General features: G+C 40.2%; 1 protein-coding gene across 4 annotated transcripts in view; it reads left to right on the forward strand.

The window, feature by feature from the left end:
- Positions 1–12,755, forward strand: part of LOC140075287 (UTP--glucose-1-phosphate uridylyltransferase-like) — a 289,870-nt gene that overhangs the window by 212,013 nt on the left and 65,102 nt on the right. For all 4 annotated transcript variants that reach the window (XM_072120957.1, XM_072120958.1, XM_072120959.1 and 1 more), the window contains one exon: positions 12,144–12,241. In XM_072120957.1, coding sequence (XP_071977058.1) covers positions 12,144–12,241 — 98 coding nt within the window. The remainder of the gene's footprint in view (positions 1–12,143; positions 12,242–12,755) is intronic.

The following is a 12,755-nucleotide window of genomic DNA, read 5'->3' on the forward strand; positions in this document are numbered from 1 at the left end:
GTTTAAAACAAAATCCCTTTTAATTTTAACATTGTCATTTTTTTTTTCTTTTTTGCTAAATGGATGTATTTTTCAAAAAAAAAAAAAAAGCATTCTCAGTGGATATAAAACCAAAGCTCTCCACAAAGTTTGATGCCCAGTTCCTCCAGAGTATGTCAATACCCCATAAGTGGCGGTAAACTGCTATATAGGCTTATGCCATAGTATTGAAGGGAAGGTGCACCATTCTGAGCAGATTTGCATTTTCACTTTTTAACCCCTTATCACCAACATTTTCAGCTTAATGACCAGACTCAATTTTTCTAATCTGACTTGTGTCACCATAATTGGTTATAACTTCAGAATGCTTTAACATATCCAGATGATTTTGAGATTATCTCAAAACACATTGGGGCTTATTTACTAAGGGCCCCGAGTACCGCACTTTCATCTGACATCCCGACGATTTCTGTTTTGCCCCGCAGGGACAGGGATTTAAAAGGGGTTTTTTGGTGCTGGCCGTCGGATGATCCGACGGATTCGGACCAAACGCAGGATTTAACTTAAAAATTGTGTCGCAAGCCATGCACTTACATACATCGGGAAGAAGGTGAACTCCGGCGGACCTGATCGGGGAAGCGACACATGCAGGATATCGGGTGCACGATCTTCATGAATCGCAGCAGATTTCAACCTTGCCGGATCGGGGATCGCGCAGGGACCGCGTAACTAAAAGAAACTTATGTTAGTTTTAAAATTTAAGTGATAAGTTTTGTGTTTCATTCTGAAAAAAAAAATTAAAATTTGTCACAATTTTGGAAAAATTCTTCATTTTCAAAGTTTAAAATGTTCTGCTTTCCAGGCAGATAGTTAAACTACTCAAAAAGCTAGATAACTAACATTTCCGGAATGTCTGCTTTATTTCCGGAATGATATTTTATGCGTCCTTTTCTTTTTCTAGGATGTTATGAGGCTTAGAACTCTGTAATCGCCAAAACTCACATTTTGAGGGATAACTCTGCTTTCAAGTGACTTTGAAAGGCCTAAATAATAGTAGCTTGACCCCTCAATGTATGTAAAACAACCTCTATTAAGTCTATTAACCCTTTAAGTGATTCACATGGTTTAAAATGGAAGTGCAAAGTGCAATTTAGAAACTTTTGAATTTTTGGGGAAAATACATTAATTTAGGCCAAAAATGACACTTTCACAATGAATAAAATAATGAAATGCTCTGCAAAGTTTAATGCCCAATTTCTCCTAAGTGTAGTGATACCCCATATGTGGTGGTAAACTGCTGTATGGGCACACGGCCGGGCATAGTATGAAAGCAGCGCCATTCAGAGCAGATTTGTATTGTCACATTGCACAGGCTATAAAGTTTTAATTTCTTTGGTAATGCGAACATACGAGGGCTTATTATTTGCAAGGTGAGATCCAATGTTTAGATAATTCATTTTGGGGGTCTGTAGGTTATTCATTAGATTTTATTAAACTATTTCATGGAAAATACAAACAAAATTATCAATTTTTATTTTAGATTTTTAGCACTCTTTTTTTTACTGAGCAAAACCAATATTGGAGAAAATCTCATTTTTTTTTACTGTCGACAACTTTTGAGGGGCATAACTTCTTTATGTTTCTGTTGATAGGTTAGGTTGAAGGCTTATTTTTTCAAAAAGAGTTGTTCTTTGCAGTCGTATCATGTTAGGGCATGTAACTTTTTTTGATCACTTTTTTGATCACATTTTTTGTGAGGGGTTTTTGATTAAAAATGTTATATTACGGGAAGTTTTTCATGTTTTTTTTTAATGTCGTTCACCGAGCGGGTTCAATATTGTTTTAGATTTATTGTACAGATTGATACAGTTGCGGTAAATCAAAATGTAGGGTTTTTTATGTTTTATTTATTCAATTTTTTTTTTATATGTAGAGATTATGTAAAGATTTATATGTAGGGAGATTATAAAATGATTTTTACAGTTTTTTTTATATTTTTGGGCTTGAACAAGCTTTCATCCAATTGCTTGTTCAAACCCTTTGTCAGGACTGGGAGTCTGTGGACCCTCTGGACCACCACGGGAGATGGTACTAGCCGACGTGGGACCGGAGTCTAAGTGGCACCCGGTCTTGCTGTGGCGGGATACCACCTGGACGTTGTACAGGCGCAACTAGCCCGTGATGGCTGCCAAAGTACATACAGGAGACAGTCTGTACCCAGGGTGATGGCAGGAGAATAGCAAAAGGAGGCACACTAGGACTCAGGAATCGCAGGTGCTGGCACACGGATCAAGAACACAGGAATGGACTGGCACACAGGAAAGCAGGAACGGACTGGCACAGAGGAGCGGACTGGCGCACAGTGAGTGCCACGACGGGAGACACGACAGTGGAGAAATTGGGAATGATAATAATTTGCAAACCCAAAGAACCTCTGTATGGCTCGGAGGCCTTCTGGGAGAGGCCATTGAAAAATAACAGACAGTTTCGCGAGATCCATCTGAAGGCCTCTGTCGGAAATTATGTAACCTAGGAATGGAAGGCAGGGCTGGTGAAACCAGCATTTCTCCAGTTTGGCGTACAGATGATTGGCACGAAGTCGACCAAACTTGATGTACGTGTGTCTGGTGGGATTCAAGGTCTGGAGAGTATACCAAGATGGGTATAGACACATGTATAGAGAATATCCTGGAAAATGTTGTTAACTAATTCCTGAAAGATGGCAGGGGCATTACAGAGTTCAAAACACATTACTAAATGTCCGTCGCGAGTATTAAACGCTGTCTTCCACTCCTCACCTTTGCGGATCCAGATGGAATTGTAAGCACTTCGAAGATCTAGCTTGGAGAACACCCTGGAACCGTGTAGGCGATCAAAGAGTTCCGTGATCAATGGCAGAGGGTAGCGGTTTTTAACCGTCATCTTGTTCAGCCCTCTGTAGTCTATACAGGGACGTAAGGAGCGGTCCTTCTTGGTGACAAAGAAAAAACCTGCACCAGCCGGAGAGGACTTGAAGCCCCTCTGCAGGTTCTCTTTGATGTATTCAGACATGGCAGCCGTCTCTGAAACCGAAAGCGGATAGACACAACCTCTGGGAGGAGTGGTGCCCAGCAGGAGATCCACAGGACAATCATAGGGACTATGTGGTGGCAAAGTCTCTGCTTGTTTCTTAGAAAAGACATCAGAAAAGTTCCGGTAACAAGCTGGCAGACCCTCCAAAGACTTGGAAGACCCAAAAGAAGAGCTGATGTGGAGTGAGGCAGGACATAGAAGGTCAAGTTTTCTTGTTGTTGTTGATACCGGACCGGACCGGATGGGAAAGAAGCTGTTCGCTTACAGAGGAAATTATGAGGGGTGACTTCAGGGGGACCACTGGAATGTGATGTCGGGAGACTAGAACGGCATCCACAAAGTTCCCTGCAGAACCGGAAGCCAGGTTCCGTTGCCGAGGAGCACCGGAATAGTCAGACGTGGAGAAGCTGAATTCACACTTAGGGACGCCACTCTCCCAGAAGCCCTATATGCTGGCATTTCCCGGATGTGGGGGACAGACTGGACAATTCCCGATGAGATACTTGGGACTGGCACAGTAAAGGCAGAGGTTTTCTTGGAATCATCTGGATCGTTCCCCAGGCGTAAGTCGAGCTCTGTCAACCGGCATAGGCTCACCTGCAGACTGTACGACCGGAGACTGTGACTGCTTCTGTAAGATTGGAGCCAACTGAGGCAGACGTGGAAGCCGGACTAGAGGTCGCTTGTGCTGCAACTCTTCAGCTCGTTCCAACAACCGCACGTCTATCCAGGTGGCCAAGGTGATAAGACCAATCAAGGTAGCAGGCAGATCACGTGCAGCATCTTTTACCCATGAGGACATTCCTTTCTTAAATGTCGCACATAAGGCCGCCTCATTCCAAAAGAGTTTAGACACCAAGGTGCGGAACTGGACAGCCAACATTGCCGCTGGAGCCAGGGGAGGTAAGCGGTGCCGGGCTCCGGGGGTACACGGAGAACCACAGGTGCGCCGGAGATCCGAGACAGGGATCGCGGGAGCACCCGTGACACCCTTACAATGTAAGTACATGCTGCGCATGCTCAGTTAGTTACAGCCGGGTCCTGTCAGGAGGCGGAACCCAGCGTGAAGAGGAGCCGGCAGCCTCAGGACACACGCTGGGCTGCGGCAGGAGGGATCAAATCTCACCAGGGGATCCAATCCATGGGGGACACACTTACACACCACGGTCACAGCCCAACACTGGCACTTGAGGTTCCCGATGTCCCACAATCTTCTTCTGATGTGCCACCATAGAAAGGCGTTGCGTTAGCAGAAGTACCCTTAATAACCGCAATAGAAAGCCAATAGGGCGGTCATTAAGGAGTTAAAGGCTGTAAAATCTTTATTTTTATTGGCAATTTGGACAAATAACGGCTTATTTTCTGCGAGATTAGGTAACCTTTAAAAATACTTCATTTTAGGGTCTTTAGCTTATTGTTGAGATTTTTATTTAACTGAAATCATCAATTCTAGTTTCAGATTTTTTGCATTCTTTTTTGGGCCGATCGTCGATTCATACAAATATGTATATTATGGATCACTAAATATATTTACCTCATTATACTTCATTTATATTTTTATATATTTTTACAATTTTACTGAAAAAAAAAATAGAGAGAAAATTTCATTTGTTTTAGTATCTGGAGGAATCTCTGCTCCTGGGTGTTACAGGCTAGGGTCCACTGTAAACACGGTAGTAATAGTACGACACAGGTCAGGAAGTTACTTCAGAATGCGCTGTACTACAATACAATAGTATTGTAAATAGTGCTCTGGCAATTGTTACACAGTTAGACACAGGTTTAACAATACAAATACATAAATACTTTAAGAGGAGCCTTCTTGCATGTTGCTAGATCCTTAGTTGCATAAAAACAGTTACAGGACATTGCGATGACACATTACATTACATATGGGAAAGCAATTATGGTACAAAAATATACCAGTCACAATAACACATAGTCACAGAGTACACAGACATGTGTAGGGGATATTACACTGGTGGTCTGCTGCTGCAGGTATTGGTTTGGCAGAAGAAAAACTGTCTGTAGCTCCACTGTTGCCAAGTACCGGCACTTAAGCTACCCGATTGTGGCTGCCACTAGAAGCCATGGTGCAGCGTCCTCCTGACTTGCTGTAAGGGTCTGGTTCTGATCACTTACATTTCAGGCACTCTGATGAAGCTGCTACTGATACACTTGGCTGCCAGGATCCATTACTGGTGCTCTGTTGCAATCAGTTGTGCGACATGGAGCCCCTGCTGCTGATGTTCGCTTGGTTGAAAGTGATCAAGTGAGAGGCCATGTTAATGCCGCAGGGCAGGGTTAGAGGGGTGGGGGTGGGTTCAAAAGCCGGAGCCAATACACAGGTAATTAGTATCAATATCCGTACCCACTTCTACTGTGTTTAATCCCTATACTGATCAAACAATGAATACCAACATAAGTATACAGGACCAAAACCGTATAATCAATATACAAAAAGTTATACAATATAAATCTTTATTAATACACATCAGGGAGATCAAAAATGGACATTAAAAATAAAACATTAAAATCCACAAAAACAAACAGCATGGTGGTGGTCAATCCATAGTATACAATACCAAGTATCCAAATATATACAAATGTGACCATATAATTAAATACAATATAGGGCTGTGCAAAGTGTACAATTATAATATCTACCTAACCAGGTATTACCACGAGTACCAAATACCTTGCTATCGGTAAATAAGACTGGGGCTTATTTACTGGGCAAGACCATGGTCAAGTATGACATGTACTACAAAAGATAGGCAGACTAAACTATATGGGCGATGACCACCGGATAGGAGTATAGGAGTATCAACAACAGTAAACACTGGCTCCTCTCCAATGTAGTTTATTAGCACAAATAAGTTGTAAAATGAATATAAAAGCTAATAAAATCAGAATACATAGCGTAAATAGATTCCTTCTTACGTGTTTTGGGTCGGACGACCCTTTTTCAAAGGCAGGACTACCATGATATCTGTAACACATTGTCTTATAGAACTAGTCACATGGCATAAACAGCTGAGTCAATAGCAGAATCAATTAATTTTTATGGGTCATATAAACAATAGATTTACATATTTTCATAAAGTAACTCACATTTACAGAAGTAAGTGCGCCAAAAGCTAAAAGTAGGTGTATTCATCACTGTTGTGGTGCAGTGAGCCGCTCGGCACGCAGTGCCTGTGCCGTTTGGATAGTTGAGGCGCATGCAAGTGAGGTTTCTTGCGCTGGCACCGTAGCGCTCCCATTAACTCTAGTGGTGCACGCATGCGTCATTCTTGTTCGGCAAAATAGACCAAACAGTGCGCACACACTGCCCGTTACTCAACTATTTGGGTAAGAACAGGCTTCAAGTCGGACCATATGCATATTGAAAAATGCAGTGTTGGGAGTAAAAGAACACATTCCATAAGTAAATTGCATGTATGAAATGAAACTTATTCCCTTAGGGGTCGCACTTGGGCACAATAACACCAAAGAAAAGCATATGAAATGCATATAAAACAGATCTACAGAACTAGGATGCTGATAGCGAAAAACACTGATAATTCAAAGAAATTATATTAAAAATGGGGTTAATATATAAAATGAATAAAAAAATATATAACTTATATAAAATAAACATATAAATAAATAATTAATTTCCCATCTCTCGTTTGAATAATAGATAAAAGAAGCACTAAAAAAAATCAATGAATATATTGCACTATAAGCGAGAAATGACAACCAAAATAAATAAATAAATGATAATTAAATTACATAGACATATGAATCAATAAAAATTAATAATTATGCTGTAAGCTAGACATGCCAACAGAAATAAATAAGTGATAATTGATTAGTTACATGGACAGCTGGACCGACAGGTTTTACAAAGCTTTAACCGAAACAGATAAATAAGGAATTCATTAATTTAACCCCTTATCACCGACACTAGTTTTCAGCTCAATGACCAGACTCGATTTTTCAAATCTGACATGTCTCACGATAATTGGTTATAACTTCGGAATGCTTTAACATATCCCAGTGATTTTGAGAATGTTTTCTCGTGATACATTGATACATTGTACTTCATGTTAGTTATAAAATTTAAGTGATACGTTTTGCGATTCGTTCTGAAAAAAAGTGAACATTTGGCAAAAGTTTGTAAAAATTCTTCATTTTCCAAGTTTGAAATGTTCTGCTTTCCAGATAGGAAGTAAAAATACCCAAAAAGCTTGATAAATTACATTTACGGAATGTCTGCTTTATGTCGGGATGATATTTTATGCTTCCTCTCACTTTTCTAGGATGTTATGAGGTGCAGAACTTTAGGTGCGATTTTTCTCATTTTCATGAAAATTGCCAAAACTCACATTTTGAGGGAAAACTCAGCTTCCAAGTGACTTTGATAGGACTAAATAATAGGAAAACCCCATAAATTACCCCACTATAGAAACTTCACCCCTCAACGTATGTAAAACAACTTCTATTAACAGTCCATTAACCCTTTAAGTGTTTCACATGGGTTAAAACAGTATGGACCTGCGATTTAGAAACTATGGAATTTTTTTTGGAAAATACATTCATTTAGGCCAAACTGACAGTTTCAGAATAAATTAAATGATGAAACGCACTGCAACGTTTGATGCCCAATTCCTCCCGAGTGTACTGATACCCCATATGTGGTGGTAAACTTCTGTACAGGCCCACGGTCAAGTATAGAATGGATGGAGGCGCCATTCACAGCAAATTTGTATTGTCACATTGTACTACCTATACATTTTTATTTTTTTTGGTAATGCAAACATATAAGGGCTTATTTTTTACGGAATGAGATAAAATGTATAGATAATTCATTTAGGGGGGTCTATAGCTTATTCATGAGATTTTATTAACTATTTCAAGGGGGACACAAACAAAATCATCAATTTTTATTTTGGATTTTTAGCATTTTTTTTCCCCCCCGCTCACCGTAAAAATCACATGTAAAAATAATATTTTATCTTTATTCTCTGGTTCACTACGATTGCGGTGATACCTCATTTATATAGTTTTTCTTATCTTTGCTCAATTTTCCTGAGCAAAACCAATATTGGAGAATATTGCATTGTTTTTACTATTGCCAACTTTTCAGGGCCATAACTTCTGTATTTTTATGTTGTCAGACCTGGTTGAGGGCTTATTTTTTGCGAAAAGAGTTGTTCTTTTCAGTCGTATCATATTAGGGAACGTAGCTTTTTTGATCACTTTTTAGAACATTTTTAGTGATGGTGTTTGATGAAAAATTGTATATTACGGGAAGTTTTTCGTAGTTTTTTTTTTCATCGTTCACCGAGCGGGTTCAATATTGATTTAGATTTATTGTACAGATTAATACGGACGCGGTGATACCAAATATGTATGTCTTTGTGTTTTATTTACTGTATTTGCATTTTATGTGTTACTGGGGAGATTATGGGACTTTTATTTTATTTATTTATTTAATTATATTATAAAAAGATTTAATTTTTTTTAAAAACTTTTTTACATTTTCTACTTCTTGGCTTGAATAAGCGATCATCCGATCGCTTATTCAAGCCTTTACACTGCAATACACTTGTATTGCAGTGTATAGTGTAAGTAACTGAGCATGCTGCGCATGCTCAGTTACTTACAGCCGGGTCCTGCCAGGAAGCCAGGACCCGGCGAGAAGAGGGACCCAGGGCAGCGGCAGGAGGGATCGGATCCCCTGGTAAGCACACCGGGGGGGGGGTCCAATCCACGGGGGACATACTTGCAAGCATGACCGCGGCGTGTAAGGGGTTAAACACCCGGGATCAGAGTTTTTCCGATCCCGGGTGTTAGTGCCGGGTCTGGGCTGTGATATCACAGCCCGACACCGGCACTATACTGACCCGATGTCCCGAAATCTTCTCCTGACGCGGCGCCGTAGAAAGGCGTCGCGTCAGAAGAAGTACCCTTAATGACCGCCGTAGAATCCCGATAGGGCGGTCATAAAGGGGTTAATAAATAGACAGATTGAAAAAAAAAACAGCAAAAATAAGTTTCAAATATTCTCCTGACTCTCATTGAGGCCAGACAGGACCAAGGTCTGTAGTTTGAAGATCCAGAACATTTCCCTCTGTTAAAGTGTTTTAAATCTATGTGGTGTGTTGGTTCTGATGTGTTCTATGGTAGTTATAGAAAAATCTCTATAATCTTTGTTGTGGAACATAGCTGTATGCCTTGAGACGCTATAGGGCAGTGATGGCAAACCTTTTAGAGACAGAGTGCCCAAACTACAACAAAGACCCGCTTATTTAACGCAAAGTGCCAACACAAAAATTTAATTTGTGATTTATACTCCCTTCTCTGTCACAGTTTTCATTGATACCAGCACCCGAGGACATAAATAAAGCAGAAAATAGTCCCAGGTACAGCTGTCACTTTAAAATAGCACTGTGCACAGCAAGTCCTGGGCTGTCTGGGACTGCAGGAAGATACCTGGAGTCATCTCTGGTGATGGCCTGAGTGCCCACAGAAAGGGCTCTGAGTGCCACCTCTGGCACCAGTGCCATAGATTCGCCATCACTGCTATAGGGTAAGAATTTATGATCGATATTATTACGGTGCTTATTAAGCCTCTCCCTGAGGGGCATTATAGTTCTCCCCACATAATGCAGATTGCACGTGCATTCAAGTAGATATATTACGTACGACGGTTCATGAAATCCCTAATGGGGAAGTTTTCTTTGGTTATTTGAAATGTGGTTTTTCTGTGGTTGATAGAAAAATGTTGTGAGATTATCAACCATAACACCCATAGAAAAACCACAATCACATCTGAAATAATGGTGCAAAAATGGTGTGCTATACCAAAGTGACTGAAATCTTCCGGCAGCAGGTTGTCCAGATGAATGGGTAGATTCATGCAAGTTGGAGAGATCCACACTGGTAGCGCTTCTTCATATTTGTCACATTTTTATTTAAGGTTTAAAATGCAAACGCGCCCTAGGGCGCGCTCGCACCGGCCTCAGGAAATTTAAAGGGCCAGCGCACCATTAATTGGCGCTGGCCATTTTCCCATAAAGCTATTTACCCTGCCTCTCCCATTATACCCTGCCGGAACTTTGTGCCTAGAGCGCTAGAGAAAGCTGTGATTATGCATTGCCCTGTTTCTGTGAATTCCCGTTGTGACCCCGGTTCTGTTTCTGAATTCGCTCCTTTGCTGCCTGCCTTGACCAGTTGCTACGTCTCGAACTCCGATCCTGTGCTGCCAGTCCTGACTTCCTGCCTGTCCCCGACTACGAGATTGCCTGCCGTTCCTGTACCTCGACCTTGGCTGCCACTGTGGACAAGTCACGCCTGTGGAACGACCTGGTGGTACCACGCCACAGCAAGGATCCACAACCTCTAAACCTGACTGTTGGGTTGTCATAAGAACCAGGATTAACAATAAAGCTTGACACCTTAGATAACTGTTATAGCTGTTTATTGTAGCCTAAGGCTAAAGTACAGTAAATTACCAAAATACCGAGGTCTGTTTGTAACTAGGGGTCGTCTGTAAGTCGAGTGTTCTTAAGTAGGGGACCGCCTGTATCTGGTTTCTTTTTTTATATCGATACACAAAGCCTCAATATCAGTTAATAAGATTCAGAAAACAAAAATTGGACTCCGAGGCGCTACTTCTACATAGACAGAATAATTTATTTATAAATATGAGGATGACGTGTTTCGAGTTTGGACATCCCTCTTCATCAGATCCTATATTATCAAATAGTAGTCATATATAAAAAGAGTAGGAAACATTGTGTACATAATGTAATAAAAGCAACATACATGTAATAAAAATGCATAGTAACAGTATACATGTGTAAAAAACATGAAGTGGTATACATACATACATGAAGGTATAATATGGATCAAAAATTAGACTAAAATTCCTACATTCATTAATAGAGAAATGAATCCATATAATTATAAAACAATGGACAATAAATAGGAGAACATATGGTAGGAGGACGGGGGGACAGTACACGTGAGTAATGTAAACTGCACTTACATGCACCATTACAAAGATGGTGAACTTTGTCGAACCTAAGCAGGGAAGCGACACATGCAGGATATCGGGTGCACAGTGAATCCAGTGGCCAGGTAAGTAAATGTGCCCCTATATACTGTATCAACACATATATCTCAGTGGGATTTTAAAATTATCAGGTAGTGGGAGTTAGAGGTTGGAAATATATCTTGGTGATATGCCTACTGGCGGCTGTTTTCTTTATTGTCACGGTTGAGACATATTTCTTATCCCTTCATTATTATAACATTTCAAATGGAGGGAAGGGGAGGGAGGAGAGGGGGGAGTTGGTATAGGGAGCGTTCCCTAGTTTTCTCACTGTATATATATATATATATATATATATATATATATATATATATATATACAGGCGGTCCCCTACTTAAGGACACCCGACTTACAGACAACCCATAGTTACAGACAGACCCCTCTGACCTCTGGTGAAGCTTTCTGAATGCTTTGCTATAGTCCCAGATTGCAATAATCAGCTGTAAGGTGTCTGTAATGAAGCTTTATTGATAATCCTTGGTCCCATTACAGCAAAAAATGTTTAAACTCCAATTGTCACTGGGGCCCAAATTTTTTTTGTCTGGATCTACAATTATAAAATATACAGTTTCGACTTACATACAAATTCAACTTAAGAACCAACCTCCAGACCCTATCTTGTATGTAACCCGGGGACTGCCTGTATATATATATGTATCATAGTCCTTCAGATACTGGCTGACATACACTGCTGTCTATTGCGCAATCCCGCTCTCAGTCCGAATCAGTCGGATTGTCTGACAGCACGCCCCCTAAATTGTGTTGCATGATGTGGAGGTGGCTGAAAGGTGAAAATGATCGCAAGTGCTAGCAGTAATCTAGCATTTGCGATTATTTCAGGGCCTCTACGTCACTGGCATGGTGCACAAGCCCTGATAAATAAACCCCCCCCCCCCTATGAATTTAGATTATCATTCAATGTCACTATTTATATCTGTCATAAGCTGAATAGCATGTTAAATGATCAAAATTATGCTTTTACTAGAAATAAAGAATTATGGTATATTGGAAACAGACAAAAACTGCAGGATCGTAGCTATCAAGGAAAAGCCGCTGGCAAAAGATACAACTTCAAGACAAGCAGTAAGAGTTATTTTTATATACAGTATATTCATTTTCAATTAGAAGACACACAAGCAGACAAGCTGTAAGAATTCTTAAATATACTATGTTAATTGTGTGTGTGTGTGTGTGTGTGTGTGTATGTGTGTGTATATATATATATATATATATATATATATATATATATATATTTATATGTGTAGGCATTCAATGTGCTTAAATACAAATCACACAACCATTAGTGAAATAAGTGAGAGAAATATATACATTGTAAAAGATTTAGTGCGCAAAAGCGAAAGTTACTCCTGCTATAGTGCAACTAAGCATAGTGGGAGATCATGTGACTCATCTGACCCTTGCGCATGCGTAGGTATATTCAATGTGACGGAACCGCCATCTTAGATAGGGGCATTAACGAGTGAGGGACTAATATCGAACATAAGAGAGACCCAAAATAACATGTACCTAAGATGTTTAATACCATGGGTACTCAGGCTGTCTATTCAAATGATTGCACGACCGTGCTCAGAACTAG

The sequence above is a fragment of the Engystomops pustulosus genome, chromosome 8, assembly GCF_040894005.1.
Source record: "Engystomops pustulosus chromosome 8, aEngPut4.maternal, whole genome shotgun sequence".
Classification (NCBI taxonomy): Eukaryota; Metazoa; Chordata; class Amphibia; order Anura; family Leptodactylidae; genus Engystomops; species Engystomops pustulosus.